We start from the raw sequence: 27764 nt of genomic DNA on the forward strand, positions 1-27764 counted from the left end.
GGGAAACTTTTCTACGGGGGATCCACAGGCGTCGGGGACCGAGTCTCTCGAGGCAGAGCGTGGCAGACGGTGCGCAGAGTAAAGTAAGTAAGTAAGAGAGCAGCAGAGCACCGTGTTGGAAAGATGGCCAAGAGGTGGGAGCGGCGGGGACTGGGCGGGCAGCGTGGGCGGGCACGAGGACAGGGCGGACGAGAGCGAAGAGGGCGCGCCAGGGCCGGGAAATTGAACGAAGCAAATGTCGAGGGCAGCAGCCCTTGCTGTATGGGTTGGAGGAGGCGAGAAGAAGAGAGAAAAAAAAAAAAAAAAAAAAAAATCGACCTACGGGGCGGGCATGTAGGTGGTGGTGTTGATGAGGTCAAGCTAAGCTTGGGCGAGCGAGGCTGGAGTTCCCGGCTGCTGCGCCATAGCGGCGGCGGCGGCGGCGGCGGCTGTTCAGGTTCAGGTTCAGGTTCAGGTCCAGGTCCAGGTCCACATAGTTCTCTTCCCCACGTTGGCGTCAGTCAGGGTCTACTGCGGCTCCGTCGATCGCGCTTCGGCGTCGCCCTCATTGGCTTCAGCTTCCGTCTAGGTACTCTACACAAGAGGTAATGTGGTATAATTTACAAATGCCCATGTACCTACGCCTCCAAAATCGCCGACACGGGCGTTTCCTGCGTCAGTCCCCACGCATACCACTTTTCCTCCTTGCCCAGGAACATGCGCTTCTGCACCACAAAAAACTCCGTCACCTCGCGCGCCTCCTTGTTCATCCTCGCCCGCGTCACCTCGCCGTCCTTGTCCACCGGCAGCTCCTTGCCCCACGCGTCCACCAGCTTCTCGCCCTTGCGCGTCCGCTTGACCTTGCCCTTGACCAGCGCCTGTTGTGACCGGATCCGGTAGATGACCTGCCGGTAGTATATGGGGTGCTTGTCGCTGCTGGCGCCCGGGGTCGGCAGCTGCACGGCTCGGTCGGAGATGACCTTGGGCTTTTGCATCGACAGCAGCCTCCAGTAGAGCCGCTCGTCCGGGTCGCGCTCCGCGATGCGTTTGGTGAACGACTCGACAATGCCTTCGGTGCAGATTTTACCGAGGTGCTTCACGTCGCCGCTGCAAACCCGTTGCGTTAGCTCATGCGGTGCCATGTGTCGCACGAGGGCCCTGCTTACAATGCAAACGCCGTGTACATTTGCTCGTACAGCAATTTGGCGAGCTCGGGCAGCCCTTTTCGAGTGATCTTGGGTCGCGGGTTGACGCTCTTGAATTTGTAGAGCCCCAAACTGAATAGCGTCAGCTTCTGCGCCTGCTCGAGACCCGTCATGGACTGACTCACGTTATGAGGGATGTCACGAAGGACTTGATCAGCTGGAACTCGACCTTGTACCTCTTTTTCGGATCCTCAAAGATCCCAGGCATGTCCTCGCGGCGAGGCCTAATAAACGTCCCTGCAGCACATCCATCAGATCTCAATCGTCCCGTCAGCTCCAAGACCCATGGCGGCCAATTGCGTCGCATCGCCAGCACCGACATCCGGGTCACCCACCAGGAAGCAGCCCAATGTCCCTGGGTATCATTTTCAGGTTCTCCACGTCCTTTTGCGCCGCCAGGAAGCTAGGCTCTTTTTCTCTCCGTGAGCCCATCATTGCCTGCCGGACGTCCTTCATCGATTGGCGCTGGCTGCTCGAGACGCTGAATGCCCGAATTGATCTATCGTTGGCGCTCCACGACGGCGCGTTCCTTCTTCGTTGCTGGTGGAGGGCATTGGGGGCGTGGACGAAGCGGACGGCGGCCGAGACGGTCGAGCTAGGGCTCTGGTTGAGGCATTGGAACGCAGCATGCCTGCGAATCGGCATGGACACGGGCAGCCGCCGCGGGATCATGGCGCTCGAGGTCTCGTAGAGGTTGTCGCGGACCGGCGTCGAGTGGATTGGCGCGGCGGTTCTCTGATGATGCGCCGTCCAAGCGGAAAATGCAACGGAGCTGCACGGTCACGTGGTGATAGTGATCCCATATCAAAAAAGTAAGTCTAGAAAATTTCATCTCTATGCTCTAGGCTTGAATGCTACTACGCTCTTCTCTCTAAGGTCGTCTTCTTGTCTTAGGTCTCGCCAGCATTCCTCCGGGCATACTCCCGCAATCCCATCAGCCCCAACCACACTGCTTCCTCTGTCCGAATGGTTCTGCTTCCCTGGTTCGGAACCAGATTGACCCACGCGTCAAACATGCCTCCCACAGTCTTTCCGTCAATGCCTTTGCCAGCAAGTTCCGGGTCCGCATTGGCAGCCACCTCCAACCCCGCAACCCCGCCAAAGACCAGCAGCAAATGCTGAAACGATTGCGGCAAGCCTTGTGCCTCTGCATCGGACCCACCACCTCCTTTGGCCGCAGGTTCCCCCGCAGCAGTCAGGAGTGACGAGAGCGCCACGCCGCGCTCGGATGTGCCGACCGAAACATCGTACCCTCCGTCCCACGGGCACTCTGTGAAGACGGCGCTCAGACTGCCCGCAGGCCGTGTCTGGTATCCCCAGTACAGGCCCGTCTCCTCGCGCGGCGCCGACGGGTCCACAGCCTCCGCCACCAAGTCGTCGTACGCGCCGGGGTCGTCCTCGTCCGCAAACTTCAGCGTCACACGCGAGTGGGGTGGTATCGAGGCCGGAGGGTCTAGCCGCACGGGCGATGGCAGCCCGGCGTCGACCCAGACCGGGACGGCGGCACCGGCCGTGGTGTTGGGTGCCTCGCCGTCTCTTTGTTTCTTCTTGCGCTTCTTGTTCAAGGTGGGGTCGCCGTGTTGCGCGGCATTGTCCATGTATGACGACGGCTCGCTGACGACGCCCTCGCGGTATTGGCACCACTCGTCGGCGCGCAGGTGATGCGGCATGTCGAGGCTAGGCAGCGTGCCCGCCGTGCGCAGGTTCGGGTGTAGTGGGAATAGCGCCTTGCGCAAGTGCGGTGGCGTTTCCAGGTAGGACAGCATGTGGTATAGGAAGTTGTCTGGGTCCGAGAACCCGGTGTAGCCTGACGCCTCATCCTGTCTGCGCCGGTCATTGTAATAGTCGTTGCTATAGCGCTTTTGTCTCTCGGCGTTGTGCTTCTGGCTTTGCCCGTCGTTGAAAATGATGACTTCGTCGACGCTAAAGACGGCGGCCGCCCGTGCAATGGCGCCAGCCATGGCGGTCTTGAGGTCGTGTGATTGAGCATTGGCGATGATGCTACCCGGCAGAGCGATGCTCAAGGTGCAGCTCCTACCTTTGGTAGGCTTGAAGACGGCCGTGGGCTTGGACGTGTCGGCGCCGCCGCTGCTAGCGGCCGCTGCGGTTCCGGCCTGGTGGACGACAACATTGTTGCGCTTTCTTTTCTGCGGGCGATCAGCTGTGGTCAACGGAATCTGGCAGGCTGTGGTACCTTGGATTGCGAATGCGAAGCCATTGTGTCGTTGGAGGCCGCTTCAAGATTTCAAAGATCAACACGGAGATCCCGGCCCAAGCTGCCAGCCACACTTTCGGTTCAGCCCTATGAGTGCACGGCCACTCGACGCCACAATGATGTATGACTGTTGTTCAATTGGTTTGCAGCTGAAGCAGAACTGCATTTTGTCTTTACCACTTTTATATCGAGCTTCAGGATGTACTCTAGAGCTCGAAGCGGCCCATCAATGGCATTCGTACCCTTCGCACGAGATACGCGGCGCCCCGAGGAGTTTACATCGGGATGGACAGCATGTCTAGGTCTAGAGTTCCAATGCTGAGGTCCCAATTTGAGGAAACACAGCGCGAAGTTGAATGTGTTCAAGTGGCCGAGGTCGATTGGTCAAAGGACGCCACCGAAGCTCGTGGCTCCCTGCGATATCGTGTCCATTTCTTGCTTGCGAGTGCATCTGCATTGCGCTCCTGCCAGATGGAAGTTTGGCCGGCGGTAATCATTCTTTGCTTTTGGGTGGCTCATACCTCCCCTGAATATGCACCTGAAGAATAGGGGGCAAGTTTGGAAGGTTTATTTTGTGCTGAGCACCCACAACATCAAAGCTCGCTCTGGTCGCGTGATGATGCAAAATAATCCTCGTATTGAGAAGCGAATCCGCTTTGATCGACCTAAGCGCCACGCTTTTTTGACAGCAAGCAAAAAATGACTAGGTGTATACTCTGGACAAGAATGAATCTCCCAGCGCAAACTCAAGGTACGTGTACTCCTTTCGACGGGTGTGCCACGCGTCAGGCTCGGAATAAGGGAAGGTTCAACCAAGTGTGCCATCAATTCGGCGAAAGGGCTGAGTAGGGGGCGCCGTGTGAAAAGGGAGAACAGTTGGGTATCTATTGATCAAATCATCTTGAAAGCCTTGGCAGCCCCCGGCTTCTACTACTGCCATTTGCGCATTCACCATTGGTTCCTGTCCCAGTTGGGGTCTGAATAGTCAGCGTCGGCCCCTTGATTGGCTGAAAGCGTCTTACCCTGAACAAATGCCGCGAGGACCTTGGAGCCAGTCTGCAGCAGAGGGTGTCCTACCACAATCTGGAGAAATCGCTGAAGTCCCTCTCTGCGGTGTTCAATGACGTCGTCAGAGAACCTGTTCGTAAACACCTTTCCAGGGAGCGGCGGGATCGTCACGCGAGCAGACTCCCGTTCCAGAATGTCTCGAAAAGCTTCAAAGTCCGAATATCTTCGCCGCACCGTCGAATGCTTAAGCTTGAAGGCGGGGATGTTGGTTCTCATGCTTATCTCGTACGTGGTGTACATGCCTCGGCCAGTTCCATGGGTCTGAGGGTTGCGTACCTGTTATCCAGGGTCAGCATTGCTGAAGTTCACTGTGAGAGCGGGGTAGGGAGCATCTTACCTCAATCTCGAGAAAGTTCTCCGGGGGACCGTAGAGTTCCTCGTAGGTTTGGGGTCGAGAATCGGGGAGTGATTGCATGATGAGAAGCTGTTGTGGAGGGATAGCGGCCGAGGCTGCAGGACAGGTCGTAAAAGTCTATGGAGCTACCCAGATCACAAGCTCCAAGGCAACAGGACGGCGTAGACCAAGCTTGGGAGTGGGAGTTTGTGGCCAAGTCGCTGAATTGCGATACAGCAATTTATGACCAGCCACGAGAGTCTCAGTGATGGAGAGAAGTGCTTCGAAGAGCCTGGTATGATGACGTGCTCAGAGCTTGTCGCAAAGCGCGGAACAGCTAGGAGGTGGTCAGAGTGGGGTGAGCCATTACCATGGTAGTCGGGCGGGCATTCGGGAGTGCGAGTTAATCCGTCCCGAACGTCCTCCAGTTTCTATAGACAACCAGTGACAAGCTAGCGACATCCACGACTTGAAACGTCCATGTTCGGGTGCTTTTCAAGCGCTCGATCGATGGGGCCAGCATCATGTTGGCCATGGATCTGGCTGAAGCTGTGCAACTGTCAGAGTCGGGATCCTCAACGGACCTCCTTTTTTCCTTCTTTCCCCTCTTCTTCTGCAAGTGTCGTCATGAGCAGTCTCAGAGCAAGGTTTGAACAGAACGCTGTCGCTGATGTTCATTCTACAGAGAATTCAAGGCAAGCGCTATGAAAATTTCTCCTTTCCTGGTGTACATATCAGAAAAATCCAAAGGTCATCAGTACCGTTGGCTCAGGAGCTGGCAACCATGTACCTTGACAATGCAGGCACGCAGCTCATTGGCCTTGATATCAGCTGACTGTGAGCCAAAGACCATCTCGGAGGCATTAGATTTTGAACAAGGAAACTTGACAAGGAGAAAGAGCAAGGAAAAGGCTCTCAAAAGCCGTTGAGATGCTGGCCACGAGGCGAACAAGCAGGGAGCCAAAGACCAAGGGCATCTCGAAAGCATCAGACGTCTGAATGGGAAAACTTGTCAAAAAGAAAGAGCTTGAAAAGAAAAGCAGAAGCCGTCAATATGTTGGCCACGGAATTGTCAAAGAGCCAGCAGCCGGCAAAAGAGCCCAAGGCCGAAGAGGCAATGAGACGCTTCCTATTTTCCCCTGGGAGGTGTCAGACCGTTGAACGAGGAAATCAAAGCGAAGAAAAACAAGGGAATGGACGAAGACGCGCTCCTGGCATCGACGAAGCAGGCTGCCTGTGGTGCTTCCATCTCCAGGCCGCGTGCGCGCACTGGACGAGACAGCCTGCAAAGACTTGTGAAGGCTGGCCGAGCTATGCCAACAGCCGTGCGAGTCGCGCTGGACGCTGAATGGGTGTCCACGGCCGCCAGGGCACTTGTACTTGGGGGCAGTCGTCAAAAGCTGTCGAAATAGAGTATTGCTGGCTCCGGATAGGGCTTCGTCGGGGCGCAGGTATCTCCGGTGCGTGACTGCCCGCTGAGGAAGCCACCAATTCCCTTTGAAAATCCGGAAATTCCGACTTTTCCTCCATTTTCCTAACCTCACCACCCCATCTCAGCATCGTGCAGCGCTACAGCACATCATTCTGATTGCTCTTTGCCTGAGCTCTCTCGCTGCACACTTTTCATTCATTCTTGCTCCCCTATTCTATCCCCATCGCTCCTGGCCTGTCCCAATCGTCTTCGAGGCCTGCAGCATCAACACCACCTTCATCCCACGCAGCACCTTTCGCCCGAAGCAAACACACCTGCACTACAAGCAGCTATGAGCCCTGATACTCCAAGCGCGAAGCTGCAGGAGCAATCAGACCTCCCTGCCCAGCTGTCGACTCAGGAGGCGCCGTCCCCCGCCAGCACCTACGGGCAGACTCTTGTTGGAGGCGACAGTATCCCCGCGACGCCTGGATCTGACTCACTCAATGGTAAGATTTCTTCCTCAAAAGCTGCCCAGAAATGCCCTAGAAAATGCCCACCTAATCTATCTGCATCTACCCCTTGCACCATTTTCTCAACCATCGCGTCTCTAATCGCTAATTTTCCCCTTCAGAACCATGCCAGACGGCTAGCAGCTGCGACACCGCTGATCGCAGCGATGAGGCTCACGATCAATCCGAAGACGCTCCGCCTTACAAATTTGAGGAGATGCTCGATCGCTGCAAGAATGCTAGCGCCGCCGTTCGTAGAGGCCTGAGCCTCACCACTTGCGGCTCGAGCCCTGCTAAGCTTACAAGCATGGTGCAAGATCTGTCCATCAATCGTCATGCCCGCTCAAACAGTAAGTCAAACTCCCTGATCAGAACGCGGCGGAGCTAACGTGTAAGGCTGCTATGTCCGTGGCATTGAGGACGACAGCGACGTCTTCGGCCATCGGGATGCAGAAGCTCCGATGGCCTCGACCTCAGACGAGGACATGGCTGATGCTCCTGCAAAGCAGTTCAAGCCTGCCAATGTCAAGCCTGCCGATGTCAAGCCTGTCGATTTCAAGCCTGTCGATTTCAAGCCTGTCGATTTCAAGCCTGTCGATTTCAAGCCTGTCGACGTTGAGCCTGTCGACGTTGAGCCTGTCGACGTCAAGCCTGCGACCGAGTCTCCCGACCCCTTCAGCCCACGCCCGGGCAAGAAAGGACACATGGTCACGGCAGACAATGCACAAGCTCACTACAAGCCCGAATGCTGCATTTTTGTGGCCAAGTAAGTGCTTCAACCTCTGGCTACGAAACACGTGCTGATCCTTGCCAGTCTGCCAACTGCTCAACCAGACGACATCATCCGCAGTGCCCTGAGCGAGCTCTTTTCTCGCTTCGGCAAGTGCTTCATCAAACTGAAGCGCGACCGCGGCATGCCCATTGCTTTTGTGCAGTTTGACAATGCTGCCGATGCCGACAAGGCTCTGGGCCAGGGTGATAGTCTCTTCGTTCTCGGTCGTAAATGCCGCACGGAACGCGCCAAGGCGCCTAGTAAGTCATTTCTTATCTACGGTGATCTTCAACTCAACCATATGCAGGATGCCTCTACGTCTCCCGCCGAGATGGCTCAATGCCCACAGAAGACGAGGTCCTCCGCCTGATGAAAAACCGGGGAGAAATCGAAAAGACCTGGGTGCCGTCAGACACGGATCAAGAAGTCCATAAGCTGGCTCCGGGTTTCTTTGTCAAGTTTGTGTACTACCAGGACGCAGTTGACGCTATCAATGTAAGCGAAGCCCCAATTGACGTCATTCGTGCTGACTCTTCAAGGCCCTGCGTGACAGGCCCACTTACAATGTCGAGGCACAGCAAACCCCAAGGTCGGCCATCGCGCTCTTTGACCCATCCTCGGTCTTGACAACGCCATACCCCAATTCTAGGGCTCCGCTGTTTGATGCATCTCAACACGACAGTCGCGCACTTTGGGTCGGTGAACTCCCGGACACGGTCACCAAGTCAGATCTCGCACGGGTCTTTGGGGGCCCGGGCCGTGAGATTGGATTCATCGAGCTGAGGATCCGCAGCAACACCGACAGTGAGTCCCTACTTGCTAATTGACAATCCATTGAATACTAACAATTCAGGGTCCGACTTTATGAGTTATGCCTTCATCCACTACAAGGAGCCCCAGTCCGCCTTTATGGCAGCTCGCATGACAGTAAGATTTCAATAAACTAAATGGTTCATGACTAACTTGGCAAAGTTCGGAACGTTGCGACTGTTCAACAAACGCAACGTCAAGGTCCAGTACGCAAGGAAGCCATACTGGCAGCTGGTTGGTCGCATGGCTGCCTCTCCTTACCGTCAGAATGTGGCGTATCAGAACATGCCCCAGCAGCACATGGTTCAGCAAAGCATGGCCCAGCAGAGCATGGCTCAGCACAACATTGCCCAGCAGAACATGTTTCAGCAGAGCCTGGTCCAGCAAAGTATGACCCAGCAGAGCATGGCCCAGCAGAACTATTTCCAGCACAGCATGGTCCAGCAGAACATGGCTTACGGAATGGATGGCTTCACATCCACCTCTCAGCATCTCAACATGACCCAGGTCGTACCAGCTTTCACTGCCCAACAGCCTTTCGCTTTTTATGGCAACAATTTCTACAATGAATATCCTCAGGCCAACTACATGTACAGCCCCGAGGTCAGCTACGGCATGCCGTACATGTCCAGCGACATGAACAACCAGTCTGCGGCATATCCATTTCAGTACCAGGACCTGAGTGGCAGCTCCTACATGTTTCCACAGGCACAGATGGGCAACTTCGTGCCTCCATCGTTCGGCCCGGCCCCAGCCTTCTACTTCAATCAGTAGTCGCCCACCTTAGGCTCTGATTCAACATGAACTGCCTTCTCATCGACCGAAGCCAAGTTCTTGACTTTCTGTTCCATTGATCATCAAAAATGGAGGAGAACTCGGTTTGATTCGCCAATCAACACGCCTGCTTTACACTACACGATTGCTTCGACCTTGCTTCCGAATTCACGTTCCATCGCTCTCATACACTAGCGTCTGAAAGTTTCAACAGTTCTCTCACAATTACTACGTTGCTTCTCTCTTTTTGTTTTCACGGATGGCGTTCGTCACGCGGGATCAACTCACTGGAGAAATGCGGTTTGCTAAAGGCGCGCGGAGCATGCGGTAGCTAATGGAAGTCGGATTTACATTTTCGGGCGCGGCAAATTCAAAAGGACACGTAAAGAGCTTGTGGCAGATAATGAACAGATGGGAACCGGGACTTTCGTTGCTAGATCAAATTCCATCACGGGATATATGGTGCTTTCTGATTCTTTTCTCCATCAAGTTGGTCCATATCGCATGATGGCGGCCGAGTTCCTCCGTTGAGTTTAGCGTGCGTCGGCTGCAGTGAGCGTGGGCCCGGGCAGATTGAAAACCTCGATCCACCGAAGTCGCAATGGCCTACCGTACATCACAACCACTTGCACTGCTTTATCCTCTTTTTTGTCAACCAACTGGCAAAGCAACATCAAGATGGGCATTCCTTCTTTCGAGGCTTCAAACGCCATCATCTATTTGGCCTACGGAGCCTTGCTGTGCGTTTCCACCCCCCAACCTCCAGTGGCAAATACTCCACCGAACTCCGCAAAGACTAACCATCTCCACGACGCGTAGCTTGAGCGGAGTGGCCGTGGCATGGCGACTGCGCCATCAGACCAAGGAAGACTACCTGTCGAGTAACAGGACGCAAAAGGGTAAAATCCAACATTTCAGGCGCCGGCGTTTCTTCAGCGGACGGCGCCAGCGCCGTCACGCTTCTTCCCCATTCTTCCATTCCGTACTTGGAAGAGCGCGTGCTGACTGAGGTGCTCGCCAGCCATCCCCCTTGCGCTCAACTTCATCGCGTCGGGTGAGTCGATGATCTCCGGGCGGCGGCGGCGGCAGCGCGCGTGCTGCGTGCATCCGTAACGCAGGCACGCACTCCGGCGGCGGCAGCTTCTTTCCTCGCAGCCTTCGCTTGCGTGGCAGCTCGACGCCACAGGCGAAGCGAGCGAGCGAGCGTCCTTATGCGGACGAGGTTCTCCAAGCAATGAATGAAAGAATGGATGATGCGTCGAAAGCGCTCTCTCAGGTTCGTATCATGATCGATCTCTCGCAGAGGGTCTCGGCCGTTTTCTTTCCTTTCTCCTGTCCTGTCCTGTCTTTCCTGACCTGGTCTGTCTGGCTGGCTGTCGTCTAGATTTGTGGCTGTCGGGCGTAGTGCGATGCGACGATCGGTGTCAAGAGCAAGGAAGGAAGGGCTGGATGTGAGACGACGTACTGATCTCGACGTGCACACCGAGCCAGCGGACAGGCAGGCGGGCAAGGTATGTAGGTAGGTGAGGAGAAGACCTCGGCCGGGGCTTTTCTGTGCGGCTTCACTGCGGGCGCCGAGTTGCAGAGGAGGAAGAGAAGTAGCTGGGTGCTCTACTCCGCTCTTCTGCAACGAAGCTGAGAAGAACCGTAAGAACTCGATCAAGATAATTCTTGCGTGAGGAACGTGCTGCCGCTGTTTACTCCCCCCTCCCCTCCTCCCCTATCCCCCTTCCAACCGTGCCATCTCGCTGACCAAGGCGCGAACTTCGCTGCCTGCAGGACTCGGTTCTGGGATCCTCTTCACGTATCCCGAGATCTCGACCATCGCCGGCGTCCAGGGCCTGATTGTGTATTCGCTCTCGTCCGGCCTTGCGCTGCTGGCGTTTGGCTGGCTGGGGCCGATCATCAGGCGTAAATGTCCCGAGGGCTTTGTGTTGACGGAGTGGACGAGGAAACGATATGGTGCTGTGACGGCGCTGTATTTGAGTGTCATGACGTGCGTTTTGGGCCATGAGATGACGTGGTGAAAGGGGCTGATGTGTGTGTGTGTGTGGGCAGGTTGATCACGCTGTTCCTGTACATGGTTGCGGAGCTATCTGCGCTGCAGCAAACCATCACCGCGCTGACGGGGCTGGACGGCTTGCCAGCCGTCGTCGTCGAGTGTGTCGTTACGACTATTTACACCGGTAAGTACGCTGCCTGCCAATCTCCCCCCATGTCCAATCCAACCCGGAAGCTGACCCACCTCCCACAGCGCTCGGCGGCTTCAAAGTCTCCTTCATCACCGACAACATCCAAGCCGCCATGGTCCTCGGGCTAATCCTAATCGGCGTCATTACCGTCGGCTCAACAACGCACATCGACCGCAGTCTGATCGACTCGTCGGGTCTCCTCGACGCCACCCTGCTCGGCTGGCAGCTCATCTACATCCTGCCCATCGCCGTCCTCACAAACGACTTCTTCCTCTCCGGCTTCTGGATGCGCACCTTCGCGTCGCGGACCGACAAAGACCTAAAAATCGGCACCGCCATCGCCAGCTTCAGCGTCACCGCCATCCTCGTGCTAGTCGGGAGCACGGGGCTGCTAGCCGCATGGAGCGGGGCCCTCAACTCCCCTCCCTCCTCCTCCTCCTCCTCCTCCTCCTCCTCCTCCTCCTCCGCCGACGGCAGCATCTCCTTCTTCCTGCTCCTGGGCCAACTGCCTCCCTGGGTCATCGGCATCGTGCTCGTCATGGTCGTCGCGCTGTCCACGTCCGCCTTCGACAGCTTCCAGTCCGCAATGGTGAGCACGGGTTCCAACGACCTGTTCCGCAACCGGCTGTCGCTGTGGTGGATCCGCGCGGCCGTCGTGCTGATCATGGCGCCGACCGTCGTCGTCGCGCTCAAGAGCCCCTCGGTGCTGCGCGTCTACCTGATCAGCGACCTCGTCAGCGCGGCGCTGGTCCCCGTCCTGCTCATCGGCCTGCTCGACGCCGCGTACGCGTGGCGCGGCTTCGAAGTCGTGGTGGGCGGCCTCGGCGGCATTTTTACCGTGTGGCTTTTTGGCACCGTGTATTACGGTAACGCGAAGGATGGCGCGAATCTGATTTTGCTGGAGAAGGGGCTGTATACGGATGATTGGAGCGCGTTTGGCGCATTTGTGGCCGCGCCTGTGGGCGGTTTGGTGTGGGCGGCTGCGGCGTTTGTTGCTAGGGTTGCTTGCCAGATGGTGTGTGCGCGCGCCAGGGGCGTGAGGTGTGATGTGTTTGATGATCCACGCGAGCGGATCGTTGAGACGGATGAGCGTGCGGAAGGCGGCGCGGCGGTTGTTACGACTGTCCCAAAGGGTGACGAGGAGAGGGGCCGGTTTGTGTAGGAGAGGTTGTGCGAGGGGGTGTTTTAGGATGGGGTGCGGCGAGGGGGGAATGAAGGAGGCTGAAGACTGGGCGTTGAGCATGAGATGGACCCCGTATGGTACATGACGTTAGAAAAGGGGGCGAGCAGCTGAGGGGGAGCATCCAAATTCTTTCATCATCTTGGTTTTTCTTTTACAGACTCAAAAGAAAAAGAAAAAGATAAAATTTGCATTGATATCTTTCTTTGCCTCGCTTACCAGAAAGACGCTTGCCATCCCCCTCGTTGCTCCACTGCAGATTACTCAGTCTGCCATTTCTTGCCTGTCAAGCGCTCGTATGCCTCGACGTACTTCTCATGCGTGCGCTGTACAGTCTCCGGCGGCATCTCGACGCCCTCCTTACCCTTGAGGCCTTCACGCGTGAGCCAGTCGCGAAGAAACTGTTTGGCAGTCAGCTATCTATCCGCAGAAGATCTTGCAAGTCGGAAAGAAAAGAACTCAACACACCTGCTTATCAAAGCTATCCTGCGTCTTGCCCACGGCATACGCGTCCGCCGGCCAAAAGCGGCTGCTGTCGGGCGTCAGCACCTCGTCGACCAGGATGACGGTGCTCGGGTCGGCCGCGTCGTAGCCGAATTCGAACTTGGTGTCGGCGATGATGATGCCCCTGGAGCGGGCGTAGGCGGCGGCCTGCGGAAGGTCGCGGCGTAAGCGTTGCGTTTCGTTGCGGTTGGATGGATGGTTGGATGGGATGGTGGAGAACTGGGAACTTGCCTTTTTGTACAGCTCGAGACTGAGTTGCTCAATCTTTCTGGCGGCGTCGACGCCCACGATTTCGGCCGCTGCGTGCATATGTTAGTATGTTGCCGTCGATGTGTCGCTATATCCGCCTTCTACACCAAATGACAAACGGCAAACAAAACTCACCCTTCTCCCTCGAAATATTCTCATCCTTGCCGCCCACCTCAGCCTTAGTGCTTGGCGTAAAAATGGGCTCGGGCAGCTCCTGACTCTCCTGCAGACCGGCAGGCATGGGGCTGCCGTGGACGGTGCCCGTCTTGCGATACTCGGCCCAAGCGGAGCCGGTGATGTAGCCGCGCACAATGGCCTCGATGGGGTAGATTTGCAGGCGCCGCACACGCATGCTGCGACGGGCCAGCTGCGCGCGCTCGGCGTCGCTGAGGTGGGTCGATGCGGGCAGCGAGGAGGAGAGGAAGTGCGTCCGCAGGGACGGGATTTGCGAAGATAGGTACGTGAACCAGTGCTCCGAGAGCGAGGTTAGCAGCGCGCCTTTTTGCGGGATGCCCTGTGTTGTGTTAGTAGATGCTGCACTCAGATCCAGGTCTCCGTCTCTTTTCATTTGGCAAACATGGCCTTCTTCTATCATCTCTCAGGCAGAAAACAAAAGATTTCGTTCAGGCAAAAGTGAAGAGAAATGAAAAGAGTCAAAAAACACACACACTTACATTCTTCATGATAACATCATATGCCGAAATGCGATCTGTCGCCACAAACAACAGGCTCTCGCTGTCCAGCTCGTACACATCGCGCACCTTGCCGCGCGCCACGAGCTGCAGCTTGCGCTCGAGGTTCGTCGAGACGACGGTGTCTACTGCTGTCATTTTCGCGAACTTTGAACCTGATTGCCGAGACCGTTCCGAGGAAAAACTAAACGAGAATTAGAAGATTGGCTTCAAATCAGGTTAAGAGACTGAGATAGATTGCGGTTGAGTCAGAAAGTTGGTTTTGGCTGGGTTGGCAGGAATGGTGGTCGTGGTGCAGTGGTGGATGATGCGGGGAGAATCTTGGGTATGCAGAGCACGTGCAAATGAAAAAAGATCAAAGTCTCATCCTCACCTTTTTTATTCGTTGATGTTGTACTAGTCACGCAGCGGGGGGGAGAAGCGGAGTCAGCAGTTGATGGGGTTGAATGAAGTAGGTCAGCGATTCGCCGCAGTAGTTGCGCGAGCCGGCCGAACTTGGCGCGATTTCTATCCATCTTCGGTTATTTCTTTTTTTTCCTTTTTTTTTTTTTCTTCTCTTTTTTTCTTTTTCAACCATTGACGATCAGCAGCGGCGCATATAGGACTGGAACAGCACGTAGTTGCAAATAGATTTATTTTCTGTTTTATATATAGCGCCGATGCTGCAGCAGGCGTTGGTTGAACTTTTCCACATAGCAAGCCTCAGGTCCGTCCTCAATAGGTACTTAGGAACGGAAATCTTCAAACACGTGACATGACATGGCTCCAGTCATGGAACTCCACAAGCAAGATATTTTTTTCAACAGTCTCTGCCCGAATCTCATGAAGGGCGATGGGTTGCGGAGCAAACTTCCAACGCCGAAAACGCAAATGATGGAGCGGACTTTGCAGACTGTTGCTATGGACACTTGGATATCCAACTTCCGCCCTGGGGGAATAGCCTTCTCTAAACGCCGCGCATATAGAGTACAGGAAGACGAGGCCGAGCTCAAAGTATGGTGACAAGGTGAGGTGGAAAAGAGGAGATCATTTTACAGCGTCATTGAAAATAAACAACTTTTTTTAAACCTTGGACGTCGTGCCCAGCAGCTTAAGCACAGTCTCGTATGTACCGAACATGATGGCTGCACTGGGCACTGTCCTCAACAAGTGCGGCGTCAGCCCTCCGTACAAGCCTGCGAACCCTTCTTCTTTGGCGATGAGGCGGAAACACTGTACGAGGCCGGTGTACTTGGGAAGACCATTTGCCTCGGGTGCCAGACGCAGTCGTGTGCGCACAACCTAGATTCTGTCAGATAATCCTTTGCAAAGTCAAGCCACATTTTCATACCTCGTGTGGATACGTCAAAATGGTCGCAATAAACTTGGCAGTACCAGCCGCACCAAGTCCTCCTGTCCACGAGATTACCTTGTCCGTGACGGTAGGTTCCCGCCCAGACGCGTCGATTCTCTCCTGTCTGTTGGCAAGTCCCATCTTCATTTGCTCATAGAGCATCCACTGAAGTGTGCTCTCGGTGACGCCCAGGTAGCTGGCGCTGAGGCCTTTGTACAATCCGCGGATTCCTTCGAGTCTGAGGGTCTGCATTGTGCAGTCGAGCGCGTTCTTGTATTGTCTGCCGCCGCCCAATTCCTTTGCGTGTGACTTGTCCAGCTGTAGCCTAGTCTTGACGAGCCAAATTGGGTTTGTCGCAGTACCGGTGACGATTCCAGCACATGCGGCCGCGCAGAGGTGCACCCAGGCCGCTTCTTGGCCGCCATTGAGATATGTGCTTATCAGACGCTTTCCGTTGCCATATGTGTAAAAGTTGATGGCGCGGGCCGGGACCACGCCAACGAGGTTTGGCCCTAATCCTTTGAAAAGCGCGCGCCAGCCCTCGGTACGGGGGATTGCGAAGAGAATCTGGAAAGTCTCGCGGAAATGGAGCGCAGCGCTTCTCGCAAAGCTCATGGAAGCCGGGGGGGGAACGCCGCGTGCGGCGCGGGAAGCCAGGAGTTGTTTGTGGTAATAGTCGGACTGGAGACGAGTCTTGAGGACATCAAAAGGCGCCGTGAGGGTCGCAGCGGCCGTTCCGCCAATACTGAGGCGCCAGATTAGCCGCGTGCGAGAGAAAGACGAAAAGCAGCAAAAACGTACGCGCCAGCTACAAAGTGAGCCCATGATTTTGCAAATGGCGAGACCTTGGCGGCAGGCTCTGGGCCATCGGGGTTTGTTTTTAACAAGACATCGCCAGTCTCTCTAGATTGCGACAGTGGTGTTTGCTCGATGTGCTGAGGGTCTGCTCGAAAGGATCGAGTCTCGCGGCCGGATTCTAATGTCATATACGAAGGTTTTGAGGCAGCAAAATGGGTGGACTGGCGGTGCTGGGCTGCAGCAATTTGTGGAAATGTTGCGATTGGTTGGGGCGCGTAGGAGCGGGACGGATGTATCTGGGTGATTGGGGAGCAAGGAGCGTGACGCAAGAGAGGAGGAGGGACAGTCGAAGATTAGGAAATGTTGCAATGGTGGTAGAGGTCAAGACAAGAGAGGATGATGGTGGCGCGGGCAGAAATTCGATCGGGAAAAGGCCTGCCGACAGCCACCGACATGTCATGGTCGCGTCGGCCGTGCTCACCGCCCGCCAGTCGCGGAGATGACGCGCTGCCGTGCAGTCACACCCACACCCACACCCACACCCACGCCCGCAGCGTCATGGTGTCCGATGCCCGCCCCGACTCCCATCGTCACCACATCTTCCAATCGCCATGCGCGTCACCTCTCCTCTCGCTCGCCCACCGGGCTTCTTCAAACGCAGCTGGATCGAGCTCAAGCGGAGAGCCACAATAGGCATGCCCGCCACGCCGCGCCGCAATGCCGTTTGCTAATTCGTCTTGCTGTCGTAGCCTACACGCTCGAAGGATTGCACGAACCCACCAAGCCATATCACCTCGTCAACTTTTCCAACCCTGACACCGTCGAAGTTTGCAAGCGCATGTCGGACAAGGACACGGGCGGCTTTTCCGAGGTCAATCTCGACCACGTCCCCGCCTCCAAAGGAGCACCTGCGCATGCCCGCTTCCACGGCACCATATCCACCGAATTGCCCAAAGACAGCATGAAGATCATGCGTACAGGATACGCTGGATGGAGAACATTGGACCCTCGCCCAACATTGTTTGGACGCTCGCTTTTTGACATTGACCCCTACCGGTACCTCGCGCTGCGCATCAAGTCTGATGGCCGCAAGTACTTTGTAAACCTTCAGACGGACTCGATTGTGCCGACAGACCTGCATCAGCATCGACTCTATGCTCGCACTCCGGGAAAGTGGGAGACGGTGCTCATAAACTTTGAGGAATTTGTGCGTACAAACCATGGCATGCGGGTGCAGCCCGAAGGGGAGATGCTCAGGCAAAAGGTACGCACCGTGGGCATCAGTCTGACGGACAGGCTGCCTGGTCCGTATGAATTGTGTATCAGCCAGATATATGCAACCAACAACGAACCTGAGCAGCGTGACATTGAGAGGGCCAGGCGCACGGATTCTGCCGAGAAGCAAAGCGAGGACTGATTATGACTGGAGCAAAATGCGAGCGACTCTGTGGAAAATTCGAGTGATTAGTGCAAGAGATGATGGCAAAATGTCGCGCAATTGTCTTGATATTGGAGTACTTACTGTAGGTAGGAGTAGAGTAGGAGGACCCTTGGGTGTGGATTCCGCTGTGGCTTGTCCTCGGCGGGTCCCTCTAGCGCGGACCAGCCAAACAAGCAAACACGCGAACATCGACCATTCCTCGCTTGGACACTCACTACATCCTCTACCGCTTTCTTTGCGCCTCGCTGAAGATGCTGCCGTGCTCCTTTGCCTTGCCCTGACCACCTTGAACCGCGTCGCCATGGCCCGATTCCTCAATCCGCAAAAAATCAGCCTGCTGGCTCTCACCACCCTGTACTGCGACTCGCAGGTACCCGCATCGGCAGTCATCCCCGTTCTCTCTTTCGTCACAAGTCAGATAATTCCTCCTCCATCTGCCGACAACGATGCGACTACCTGCATTGGCCTCACTCTCGATGACTTTGCACCAGTTCTTTCGCCTTACTTCCGTCCTGCGTCTGAAGAATCATTGTTTTACCTCTTCCTGTCAAGGCTGTGGAACATAGACTCGTTGCATGCACTACACCAATTCTTCGACGACCTCAGCAATCTTCTCCTCTGCCCTGCACGTGATCCATCTCGGGAACACGACGATGATTCCGCCATCAAGCTCTCAAGAACGTCGCCACTCGGCATGTTTGTGCGGCGCTCCCAGCTTGAATTTGCGCGCCTTCAGTTCCATGATGCCAGCAGGCTTTGGTCGGCCTTTGTCAGCTACCGTCAGCCCACCGCAGCGCTGCAACAGAATTCTGGAGATTCGAGCCTAGTCTGGGACAGGAACCTCGAGGAGCTCAGTCTCCAGGCCTCTGATGGTCTCTCCATGGTGGCATATGCTGATGCATGGGATGAGAGCCACACTGATGGCTACGCCAGTGTCGACGACTTTGAACGTCTGTTGACCTTTCAATTGGACCAGCTTCAAAGTATCCAGATTCCACCACGCACCTAACCCAGCTTGTGCTTATTTTCTGCCAGAATTTGGTAACCGGGTGCCCGACGACATGCGCCGGGAGCTACAGCGAATGCTCGGTCCCTCAACTACAATTCCCTCGCTTGCCCATTTTGTCAGGTGAGTAAAATCAAAGACTACCCGACAGCATGCTGACGACCACCAGATTCTTTGACAGCTGGAGGGCCGGGGATTACACGTCCGCCTTCGATAATCTCCACCGCTATTTTGACTACACGGTCCAAACTAGGGAAAAGACTTACTATCAATACGCCTTGTTGCACATGGCCATTCTACAGGCCGATTTCGGATGCTTCAACGAGGCCATTGCGGCCATGAACGAGACGATAGCCACCGCACGAGAAAATCAAGACATGAACTGCCTGAATTTCGGACTAAGCTGGCTGAATCACCTTGCGAAATCTCATCCCAAAGAGATCAAACCTTCCAGCTGTGGTGGTATTCTCGGCACAGAACGAGATGGTCTAGCTTTTCTCAAAGCAAAGGCGAAAGAGGCCAAAAACTTCAGCTTGTTGAGCTCCACGTTGCTGAGCGAAGCCAAGATGTTGATGGCCAATGTGCGTCATTGACATTTACATGTCGACCTGGACTGACAGCATGCAGGGTTCCAGCATTCCCCGGTCTTTTGAACATGTTGTACAATCCGCTCATCTCAACATTATGCACGACATCAAAAGCAATTTTGGAGCACAGCTGATGATGCAGTCCACCTTGTATGCACGTCTTGGTAGGTCTGTCTATTCTCTGCAAAGCCCCTTTCCTAACGACATATCAGGGCAAACCCATTTATCCGAGGAATCGGACGACTTGCTACAACAATGCTTCCGTCCCTTTTGTCCAGTGGAAGAAGTTGTTCATTCGATTTGTGGCAGTGCCTTCAGCGTAAGTTCAATAAATTGAGACACTCGAGGAGCACGTAACTGAGCAAGTGCAGAAAGTCCAGTCCGGCTTCTATTCAGAAGCCTTTGAAATGTTGCAGGCAATCGACACAAAGGACCGCCGCAATGTCAAGATGAACCAGTATATTACAAGCTACATGGCCCTGCTCAAGGCTAGGCGCGCAATACGAAGGTACAGCACGCTCTTCTTGTAGCTGTTGGGATTTTCCTCTCTCATCTGTCTCTCGCACCCCGTCAAACACCACTAACGCCCGAGCAGAAGAGACAGCCACAGCGCCGCCAACCTTCTTCGCCGCCTCCGCTCTTCGCAGCCCTCAGATCCCGACCTACAATTCCGCCTCTCGCTCCTCGAAACCGAACACCTAATCCACAACATGGGCGCCTACAGCGAAGCGCTCCAGCGCATTGAAGCTGCCGGCGCCGAACTCAAGCGCGAGCACCAGCAGCTGCATGGCGGCGGCGACGTGTACCTGCGCATCCAGCTACTGAACCAAAAAGCCGCACTATTTGCGCACGCCGGGCAGCCGCTCAAGGGCTTCAGCGCCGCCATGCGCGCCGCTGCTTCGGCACATCGCGCCAAGCTGTGGCCGGCGCTGTGGGAGGCGCTGGCTGTGGTTGAGGGCGCTCTGGTCGCCATGGGCGAGTTTGAGGCCGCGGCTCGGCTGGGCGATGCTGTTATCCCGCAGGTGTGTTGACATTTTCTGTCTCTTTGCTTTGGCTCGTTTGGTCTCGACCCTGCGCCTGCCTTCGTCGACTGACATGTCCCAGGCGCTCGAGGGAGGCGACGCATATCTCTGCGGCCGCCTCTACGCGCTGCAAGCAGACGCACATATGGGTCTTGCGGGCAGCAGCAGCAGCGGCGGTGCTCCTCCACCGCATACAAACACCGACACTACTACCGAAAACACTACTACCACCGCAGCAGCAACATCAGCCCCCACCAACCCAACAAACCGCCACACCACCCGCCTCGCCCGCCTCGCCGTCGCCCAAACCATGCTCGAGAAAGCTAGAGAGTGTACGTGTGTGGCTGGTCCCTTTCCTCCCCCCCCCCCCCCCCTTTCCCCTTTTCCCCCTCTCCTTTCCTTCCCCTCCCTTCCCCTATACATTTTCTCACGCAGCACAACACAACCAATCCATCACTCTTTAACAACCAACAGGCTTCGCCGCCGCACAAGACATGTCCGGCGAATGCGACGCCATGGCCAAACTGGCGTTTGTCAAGAAAGCGAGCGCGGCGACACAAGGAACGATGGGGACAAACGCAAACAGTGCGGCTGATGCCGTCGAGGCGGCGACGGCGTTCGTCGCGCGGTTTAGGACGGCGGCGGAGGTGAGGATGGCGGGGGCCGGGTGAGTCAAGTTGGGGTAGGTAGATTGATTCATGGGAGGCGAGGGGGCGTGGTATGTATGGCGTGGCGTTGAACACGGCGGACAATTGAACGAATGCATGGGAATAGGGTTTGGGGGAAAGGGGGGAAGAGAAAAAGGAAGGGGGATGCGAGGGGAGGGAAGGGCAAGAGTTGGGGTAGTCGATCAACGCAGTACAGCGCAGTACAGCGCAAAAAACCTAAGCAGACAGACGAGGGGAATCATGTCTGGTTTGAATCTCTTTTCGGCATCGCTACGGATAGACGGACGGGGCAGTCACGAGCACCAGACAGACGCAACGATTCCAGAGCACCGTGAAGCCTGAAAGCGATTTCTGACAGACCGACCGTCTGCAGTGATACGTAATCTAGCGACGAGCAACAGCAGAGAAGGCGAATGGAAGAGCTGGCGACAAATGATGATGATGATTTGAGAATCTACAAGACACGGCGGGGACCGGCAAGCTAATGTAAGCTAGGCCAGGGATTCGCAATGGGGCCAGCTAGCTGGGAGGGAAGAAATGCAGGCAGGCTAATGTACCGTAACGAGCGTTTACTCCTTCTTGTGGTAGTTGACCTTGTCGTTCCAGAAGAGGGTCTGCGAGGGGTTAGGTATGGTCTCAGCTCCCATTCATGGTTCATTGATCGATCGAACGTCTGCGGGAAAAGAAGACGGACACTGCGCGAGGAATTTGGTGATGGAACCATATCCATGCGTCTCCAAAAGAAAAGGTGCAAGGAAAGGTGACGGCGCCAATCATGTTGAAGGGAGGAATTTGTGACGTACCTTGTCGCCGTCGCCCCAGAAGTAGTTCTTGGTGCGGATGTTCTGGTAGGCGTACTCGACGCGCTCCTCCATGGGCGGCGCGTGCGCGACGTGCTCCCAGTGCTCGGTCCAGAGCCTATAGGCGTTGGCACTGCCGAGGATTATGGAGGGGATGACGACGCTGGAAAGAAAAGTCTTAGTTTAGGAGCTCTTCTGCTGGCGTGTTCGCGCAATGGCGGTCATGTCTGGGGGATTTGTTTTGCGGATGTACGCTTGATGGGGGCCCGTGGTGTTTGTTGCGGATTGGATTTGCGTGGAGGGCGCAGAGCGAATTTGGTGGGGTTGGACTATGGTACTCACTAGATAGAGAGCTTGCGCCAGAGCTCTGCGATTGATACAAGTCAGCCGGCGATTCCTCAATCTTTGAAGCCTCGCACACTATCCGACGGGAATACGTACTGCTGCTCTCGGCGGCGTGGTGCTTGACGGCGGCGCGCTCGCGGTTGAAGGCATTGTCGGCAGCTCCTGTAAAGCCAGACTCGCCGGCCTGGGCAGAGTAGGGGCGGCGGAAGGCGGCGCGCAGCAGCGGCGAAGCGCGGGCAATGGCACGCTGGGGGAACATGGCGGGCGGGTTGCAGACGGAGTGGAGCGGAGAGGCGGCGTGCGATCGGGCGTGGTGGTGGATGGTGATGGATGCAACGAGGGTCGGCAGCTCGACGTTGAAGTTCGTCAGCCCACGGCTCGGCGGCGTCGGCAACGAGCGGCCCGAGCGCGGCAAGGAACCGGAACCACGCGCACTGACGCGACCGACTACAGGTCCGCAGGGCTGAGTGCAGTGCAACTAACAAACCAATGCCATCCATCATCAGAAGTCTAGCATCACGCTTCCCGTCTCTCTCACCTCACTTCGACCGCCTCCACTTCCATCCATGCCCTACCTCATCACCCGCCTGCTCGCGAGCGGTCTGCACCTTCGGGCGCATCCCTCACCATCACCATGCCGCTCCGGATAACCTCGTGGAACGTCAATGGCATCCGCAATCCCTTTGGCTACCAGCCATGGCGCGACAAGCGGTCCTTCGACGCCATGTTCGGCCTCCTCGAGGCCGACATTGTCGTCATGCAAGAGCTCAAGATTCAGCGCAAGGACCTCACCGACGACATGGTCCTGGTTCCTGGCTGGGATTGCTACTTTAGTCTGCCAAAGCACAAAAAAGGTGCGCGTGCTGCCGCTGTGATGTGACGGCTGCTGACAGCTTCAGGATACTCTGGCGTAGCGATATATACTCGCCAATCTGCCTGCGTGCCCATTCGCGCTGAAGAGGGCGTCCTGGGCGTTCTCTGCCCTCCAGGATCCTCCACGTCCTACCGCAATCTGCCCGCCGACCAAGCCATTGGCGGATATCCAACCGACGAACAAATTGCCGCCGCCGGCGTCGACCCTGCTGCGTTGGATGCCGAAGGGCGCTGCGTCGCTCTCGAGTATCCTGCCTTTGTCATTCTCGGCGTCTACAGCCCGGCGAACTCGAATGGAATGAGAGACGACTTCCGCTACGGGTTCCTCTGCGCCTTGGACGCACGCATACGCAATTTGACGGCCCTGGGCAAGAATGTCATTCTGACTGGCGACCTCAATGTCTCGCGGCAGGAACTTGACACGGCGAATGCGGAGGAGACGCTCAAGAAGGAGGGCATCACGCACGAAGAGTACGTGTCGTCGCCCAACAGGCGCATATTCAACCAGCTGCTGGAAAATGGCGAGGTTGTGGGCAGTCGAGACGAAGGACGGGAGCAGCCGGTGCTATGGGACACGTGCCGAGAGTTTCATCCTACGCGCAAGGGCATGTACACGCATTGGGAGCAAAAGATCAACGCCAGGCCGGGAAACTTTGGCTCTAGGATCGACTATGTCCTTTGCAGTATTGCAATGAAGGATTGGATTTGCGACGCCAACATTCAGGAGGGCCTCATGGTTAGTTGATGCGCTTCCATGTCTTGAACGACTGCTGACTTTTGTTCAGGGCTCTGATCATTGCCCAGTATATGCCATGCTCAAGGATCGTGTCACGCTCAATGGCGTCGAGTATGATTTGCCAGAGCTGATGAATTCTCCCGGTACGTTTCAAGACGGCCAAAGGAAAATCGAATGGAGCTTCAAGAGTTTGCCCGTGCTCTGTGGACGACTGCTTCCAGAGTTTGACCGTCGAAGGAGCATCAAGGACATGTTTACGCGCAAGAAATCGGCCTCTGCTGCTTCTCCGGGTGCATCCATTTCTGTTGCAGCAAATCATTCAGCAACTTCTTCAAATGGTTCGCCCGATGTTCAGCGTCCCACTGAGCCCGAACCAAGTGCTGCATCTGCAATATCGAGTGAGCCACGGCAACCGTCAGAAAAAAAGGCGCCGTTCGCGGAGCCTACTAAAAGCCCAGAGAAGAAACGAAATACTGCTGGAGGTTCTACTGCCAGATCCACAAAACGGCAGAAGCTTGGCCCTGCTTCGTCTAAATCGAATCCCGCAAAGGGTCAACAGTCATTGACGGGATTCCTCAAGCCAGCCGCGAGGGCGACGAACAATGGTAGCGCTGTTAACGAGCCTGGTTCGAGGAATACCCTGATAGAAAAGGAACGACCAACAACTCCCGTCGATCTCTACTTAGACCCTGGAAGACCTTCTCCCAAGTATTCGTCGTCTCAGGGCGCTGCGTCGCAAATGACGGAGGATCTTAATGGTACTACCGCAAACTCTCCAAGCACCAGTGAAAAGACGGCAGCCGCAGGGGACGACCGCTCTGCCGCAATCGAATCAGCCTCCAACTCGTCTGTTGCACTGGAAGAATTCCGCGACATCCCCGACTCGCGAGAAACGTGGTCGCGGCTCTTTGCCAAACGCGATCCACCGCGCTGCGAAGACCATGGCGAGTTTTGCATCAGCCTCACGACCAAGAAGAGCGGTGTCAACTGTGGGAGGGCATTTTGGATTTGTCCAAGGTAAGCACTTTGCCCAGTTGCGGCGAGCATGATTGGTTTGTCGCGTTGGCAATGTCATACCGGCTTTGACCATCATGCTGCTACGCATTTGCGATTACATCTTTCCAATGTGCAGCGTCTTGATTGAGATGCTGCATGACCAGTCCCCTCCCGCCATTCACTCTTTCCAAGACGCAATCAAGTTGAGGCTTTTGCATGCTGACCCTCCTTGCTCTTTGCAGACCAATCGGCCCCAGCGGGTCCAAAGAAAAAGGGACAGAATGGCGCTGCCCCACCTTCATCTGGGCCAGCGATTGGAACGGCTCCACCGCAGCACCATGATGGCGAGTGTCCAAAGGCACGACGGCAGATTTATGTGTGGAAAAGCGAAGCAGAGAATGATTTCTCGCGCTTATCGGACCAACCCACCAGGTGACCCAGCATATCGACGCCTCCGTAGCTGAAGTCTGCCGATCCCTGAAGGTTGCCCACTACAGCCCTGTCGTGGCAGGTTCTTCCCGAAACTGTCTTGCCTTGCTAGACCGTCAGACAACTTGCCTACGATGAATGAAACATGCCCTCTCCATGGTCCGGTTGTCCATGCGTTTCTCTGTCGTGCAAATTGCGGGTAGGGTCCCGTGTATCAACAAGTGTACAATTGACGGGCCTGAGCGTGGAGCTTGTTTGTTCCTCTGTTTCCCATGTCTCGTTTTCCGTCTTTCAGAGAGGTGCGACAGGCGACAGGGGAAGAGAGACAGGCGCATGAATCAAGACAACGGCGCCACGAGACAGGGCAAGACAGAAGCAATTGGTGGCACACGTGGCTACGAGACGAACCGTATCACTGACATGTCTACGGCATGGCAGACCATGGCGAAATGGGCTTCCGTCCACAGCGCGCCCTGCCACGGCGTGCATATCTGCCGCTCGTCCAGTGCGACGGCGACCAGCTAGCTGATCGACTTACACAGTGACGTATCCAGCGTTTGCATTGCGCGGATTACGAGAGTTACGACTGCCGCCGCACACCGCCTTCACGGCCGCCATACCAAACATTGATGTCGCGATGTTCATGAATTCGTAGACTGCAAGACAGAATGGCTACGTATGTAGCTTTTCCCCATACGCTCCCTACACGCCTCAACGCCGTCGGTGCAGCCGTCATATGCCAGCCCTGCCACGCGCTTGCTCGTAGCCCTCCCGCCGCTCGCGGCGCCGCTTGCGTGGAAGAAAGCGAATGCAAGAGAAGAGATGGCTAGTTTGTGTTTTTGGCCGCCTTCTCGCGTCGTCCCTCTCCTCCACTGCTCGCGCCCAGCAGCACCCGCATCCCGATATCCCTCCTTCAAACGAAGCCGTCGAACCTATCTCCGCATCGACCTCGCAATGCACGCAGCCATCCATCCCACACACCATCACCACGCCACACCTCCACCTCCGCCTACGCAGCAGCGCCAGCCGCCGAGCTCTCGCCCTGCTGCTGCCCCTGCTGCTGCAGAGGTCCCTCCCCCTGCACAACCTGCATCTTCCTCCTTCGCTCCTTGTCCGCCTTTTCCTTGCGCTCAGCGGCGTCCTTGTCCTCCGAGGAGGAGCGCTTGACGAAGCGCTGCGTCAGCACGGCGTCGAAGGCGTCGTCGTCGTCGTCGTGGTCGGGTGGTTGGAAGGCCTCGTCGCGGCTGCTGACGCGCGGCATCAGCGCACCCAGGCGCCGGTCGAAGCGCGATACGTCGCGGAAGGTGTGGGTTGCGTGGTCGAGCTGTGGGTGGGAGAGGGGGGTGTTAGTGGGGTGTTTGTTGTCGTGGGTGGTAGGTGGGAGGATTGGGGATGGGAGTATGGCGTCCGTGAACGTACTTACCAGGTTCCATGGGCTGGGCTCGAATGTCATGGGCTCGAAAGTGCGCAGGCCAAAGTTGAGGCGGTGCATGCTTGGATGGCTCCACTCGATGCGCTGCGTTTGCTCGTCAGCGCGTTTGCCTCGTCGTCATCGCCATTATCGGCATCAGCATCTGCTGCCTGTGTGCTCCTCCTCTTCTCTTTCACTTCTGCTAAGCCGAGACGCGGTCAGAGGAGCCAAAACGTACCTTGTGCCAAAGCGAAGCCTGTGCTGGCCGCAGCTGCAACGGTGTTAGCGGGAGCTGAGAGAAGTTGAGTAGGAAATGTCCATACCAAGTCGATTGCCTGGATCATCGCATAGAGCCGATCGTCCCAAAACTGAAGAATCTTAACGCCGCCGCGCGGAATCAACTGATACGCATCGCGCTTCTGATGCAGCACGCGCCGCATCTGAAGCAGCAGGATACTAGCACCCGGCGCATTCTTATCCAGAAACTGACTCCAGCGCGGCGAATCCCTGACAAACCCATTCCTATTCCTATTGACGCGCTCGCCTTCCCTAATCTTGGCCACCACGTCGCGGACCTTGCGCTTGACGGTCGTCAAGTCGATGATGTCGGTCGACAGTTTGTGGAGCGCGGCGCAGAAGCGGCGGCGCGTGGGGGCGTCCTCGATGAGACGCGCGGAGCGCAGCACGCGGCGGCACTCGTCGGCCAGCTTCTCGATCGAGATGCGCAGGTCGCTGCTCGTCGGTTGCCCGAAGTCGAGGATGTATTGGTTTCGCAGCGTCTCGAAGTCTTGGATCAGGTCGGCCAGCTGTGCGTCGGAGCCGAGGATCAGAGTGGCTGCGGTTCGTCAGCGCGGTCGATGTGGGAATTGGCGCGTGTGCTTGCCTTGTGAGCCTGTGAATCCGGAGCCCTTGAGGGCTGCTTCTGGATCTTCGATTCGGAGGCGCGGTTTTTTCCTGGCGCGCTCCAGGAGAGGCGCTTGTGGGTTCCAGAGGTCCATGGCTTGTGGGGGTGTGATGGGCAAAGGTTGATCTCTAGGTGCCTGGCTCTACCGGAGGAAGAAAGAAGTCAGCGTTTTCGGAGCGTCGTCTTCGTTGGTCAAAATTTGCGGGAAGATAATGCGCGCGTGGTATGTAGGCGAATGCGGAAATGTTGCCAAGACCATTAAAGATGTATTTGTCGTAGACGCAGTATGTAGGTTGATGCAGATATTGAGTTGTCAGAAGGTTGAGCGAGGAAGCACGCTCCATGATGTCTAGGCTAAGAGTCTCACTGAAAATAGCGGGCTGAGAAGGGCAGTCCTGTCGTCTATCGAACATTTCCACGCCCCGTGATTTCGTCACCTAAGTGCTGGTGTGAAGTGAAGTGATGCCCTTTGTTGTGACCAGCCACCTACCTTTCGGAGCACAATGAAATTTGCTCCA

At 56.1% G+C, this 27764-nt stretch overlaps 13 protein-coding genes across 13 annotated transcripts; 6 read left to right on the top strand and 7 right to left on the bottom strand.

Moving 5' to 3' along the window:
- Positions 1–416: 416 nt before the first annotated feature.
- IWZ02DRAFT_460840 (uncharacterized protein) lies at positions 417–1908 on the bottom strand. Its single transcript, XM_066768180.1, has 4 exons — positions 1520–1908; positions 1310–1421; positions 1146–1256; positions 417–1086 (listed from the first exon to the last, which is right to left on the bottom strand). Exons 1-4 carry the CDS (start codon positions 1854–1856, stop codon positions 618–620), a joined length of 1029 nt encoding a protein of 342 aa, XP_066619242.1. The 5' UTR covers positions 1857–1908; the 3' UTR covers positions 417–617.
- An 80-nt stretch (positions 1909–1988) lies between these two features.
- IWZ02DRAFT_502053 (putative RNA methyltransferase) lies at positions 1989–3428 on the bottom strand. The gene is made up of 2 exons (XM_066770293.1): positions 3379–3428; positions 1989–3331 (listed from the first exon to the last, which is right to left on the bottom strand). Exons 1-2 carry the CDS (start codon positions 3400–3402, stop codon positions 2075–2077), a joined length of 1281 nt encoding a protein of 426 aa, XP_066619243.1. The 5' UTR covers positions 3403–3428; the 3' UTR covers positions 1989–2074.
- Positions 3429–4347: 919 nt separating this feature from the next.
- Positions 4348–4882, bottom strand: IWZ02DRAFT_508210 (Phox homologous domain-containing protein; the record flags this gene model as incomplete). The annotated part of the gene is made up of 3 exons (XM_066770438.1): positions 4348–4376; positions 4422–4743; positions 4805–4882. The coding sequence occupies 3 exons, from the start codon at positions 4880–4882 to the stop codon at positions 4348–4350; spliced, it is 429 nt and encodes a 142-aa protein (XP_066619244.1).
- Positions 4883–6564: 1682 nt separating this feature from the next.
- On the top strand, positions 6565–9080 carry IWZ02DRAFT_493592 (uncharacterized protein; the record flags this gene model as incomplete). The annotated part of the gene is made up of 8 exons (XM_066769950.1): positions 6565–6721; positions 6847–7074; positions 7121–7490; positions 7539–7756; positions 7804–7991; positions 8036–8300; positions 8350–8423; positions 8469–9080. 8 exons carry the CDS (start codon positions 6565–6567, stop codon positions 9078–9080), a joined length of 2112 nt encoding a protein of 703 aa, XP_066619245.1.
- Positions 9081–9691: 611 nt separating this feature from the next.
- Positions 9692–10341, top strand: IWZ02DRAFT_77323 (uncharacterized protein). Its single transcript, XM_066771201.1, has 3 exons — positions 9692–9820; positions 9900–9979; positions 10102–10341. Exons 1-3 carry the CDS (start codon positions 9759–9761, stop codon positions 10191–10193), a joined length of 234 nt encoding a protein of 77 aa, XP_066619246.1. The 5' UTR covers positions 9692–9758; the 3' UTR covers positions 10194–10341.
- Positions 10342–11243: 902 nt separating this feature from the next.
- Positions 11244–12613, top strand: IWZ02DRAFT_460858 (uncharacterized protein). The gene has a single exon (XM_066768181.1). The coding sequence runs from the start codon at positions 11385–11387 to the stop codon at positions 12432–12434; it is 1050 nt and encodes a 349-aa protein (XP_066619247.1). The 5' UTR covers positions 11244–11384; the 3' UTR covers positions 12435–12613.
- Positions 12614–14350, bottom strand: IWZ02DRAFT_477145 (phosphoribosyl-aminoimidazole-succinocarboxamide synthase). The gene is made up of 6 exons (XM_066769045.1): positions 14271–14350; positions 13880–14081; positions 13341–13719; positions 13188–13255; positions 12921–13103; positions 12614–12853 (listed from the first exon to the last, which is right to left on the bottom strand). Exons 2-6 carry the CDS (start codon positions 14033–14035, stop codon positions 12713–12715), a joined length of 927 nt encoding a protein of 308 aa, XP_066619248.1. The 5' UTR covers positions 14036–14081; positions 14271–14350; the 3' UTR covers positions 12614–12712.
- A 164-nt stretch (positions 14351–14514) lies between these two features.
- Positions 14515–16447, bottom strand: IWZ02DRAFT_408129 (mitochondrial carrier domain-containing protein). The gene is made up of 3 exons (XM_066765691.1): positions 16032–16447; positions 15228–15975; positions 14515–15178 (listed from the first exon to the last, which is right to left on the bottom strand). The coding sequence occupies exons 1-3, from the start codon at positions 16214–16216 to the stop codon at positions 14960–14962; spliced, it is 1152 nt and encodes a 383-aa protein (XP_066619249.1). The 5' UTR covers positions 16217–16447; the 3' UTR covers positions 14515–14959.
- Positions 16448–16639: 192 nt separating this feature from the next.
- On the top strand, positions 16640–17445 carry IWZ02DRAFT_471633 (complex I intermediate-associated protein 30; the record flags this gene model as incomplete). Its single annotated transcript, XM_066768891.1, has 2 exons — positions 16640–16721; positions 16778–17445. The coding sequence occupies 2 exons, from the start codon at positions 16640–16642 to the stop codon at positions 17443–17445; spliced, it is 750 nt and encodes a 249-aa protein (XP_066619250.1).
- A 325-nt stretch (positions 17446–17770) lies between these two features.
- On the top strand, positions 17771–20755 carry IWZ02DRAFT_493597 (anaphase-promoting complex subunit 5-domain-containing protein; the record flags this gene model as incomplete). Its single annotated transcript, XM_066769951.1, has 9 exons — positions 17771–18452; positions 18505–18598; positions 18645–19056; positions 19103–19226; positions 19275–19381; positions 19434–19570; positions 19658–20084; positions 20167–20416; positions 20559–20755. The coding sequence occupies 9 exons, from the start codon at positions 17771–17773 to the stop codon at positions 20753–20755; spliced, it is 2430 nt and encodes an 809-aa protein (XP_066619251.1).
- A 146-nt stretch (positions 20756–20901) lies between these two features.
- IWZ02DRAFT_460866 (putative cytochrome c oxidase subunit VIa) lies at positions 20902–22263 on the bottom strand. Its single transcript, XM_066768182.1, has 4 exons — positions 21994–22263; positions 21895–21919; positions 21556–21715; positions 20902–21366 (listed from the first exon to the last, which is right to left on the bottom strand). The coding sequence occupies exons 1-4, from the start codon at positions 22154–22156 to the stop codon at positions 21322–21324; spliced, it is 393 nt and encodes a 130-aa protein (XP_066619252.1). The 5' UTR covers positions 22157–22263; the 3' UTR covers positions 20902–21321.
- A 268-nt stretch (positions 22264–22531) lies between these two features.
- IWZ02DRAFT_384465 (Endonuclease/exonuclease/phosphatase) lies at positions 22532–24527 on the top strand (the record flags this gene model as incomplete). Its single annotated transcript, XM_066765340.1, has 3 exons — positions 22532–22751; positions 22797–23506; positions 23556–24527. 3 exons carry the CDS (start codon positions 22532–22534, stop codon positions 24525–24527), a joined length of 1902 nt encoding a protein of 633 aa, XP_066619253.1.
- A 1071-nt stretch (positions 24528–25598) lies between these two features.
- IWZ02DRAFT_508265 (uncharacterized protein) lies at positions 25599–27590 on the bottom strand (the record flags this gene model as incomplete). The annotated part of the gene is made up of 5 exons (XM_066770439.1): positions 25599–26255; positions 26355–26447; positions 26581–26613; positions 26666–27177; positions 27503–27590. The coding sequence occupies 5 exons, from the start codon at positions 27588–27590 to the stop codon at positions 25941–25943; spliced, it is 1041 nt and encodes a 346-aa protein (XP_066619254.1). The 3' UTR covers positions 25599–25940.
- Positions 27591–27764: the final 174 nt, after the last annotated feature.

This window comes from Phyllosticta citriasiana, assembly GCF_038021145.1.
Source record: "Phyllosticta citriasiana strain CBS 120426 chromosome Unknown IWZ02scaffold_14, whole genome shotgun sequence".
In the NCBI taxonomy this organism is placed as follows: Eukaryota; Fungi; Ascomycota; class Dothideomycetes; order Botryosphaeriales; family Phyllostictaceae; genus Phyllosticta; species Phyllosticta citriasiana.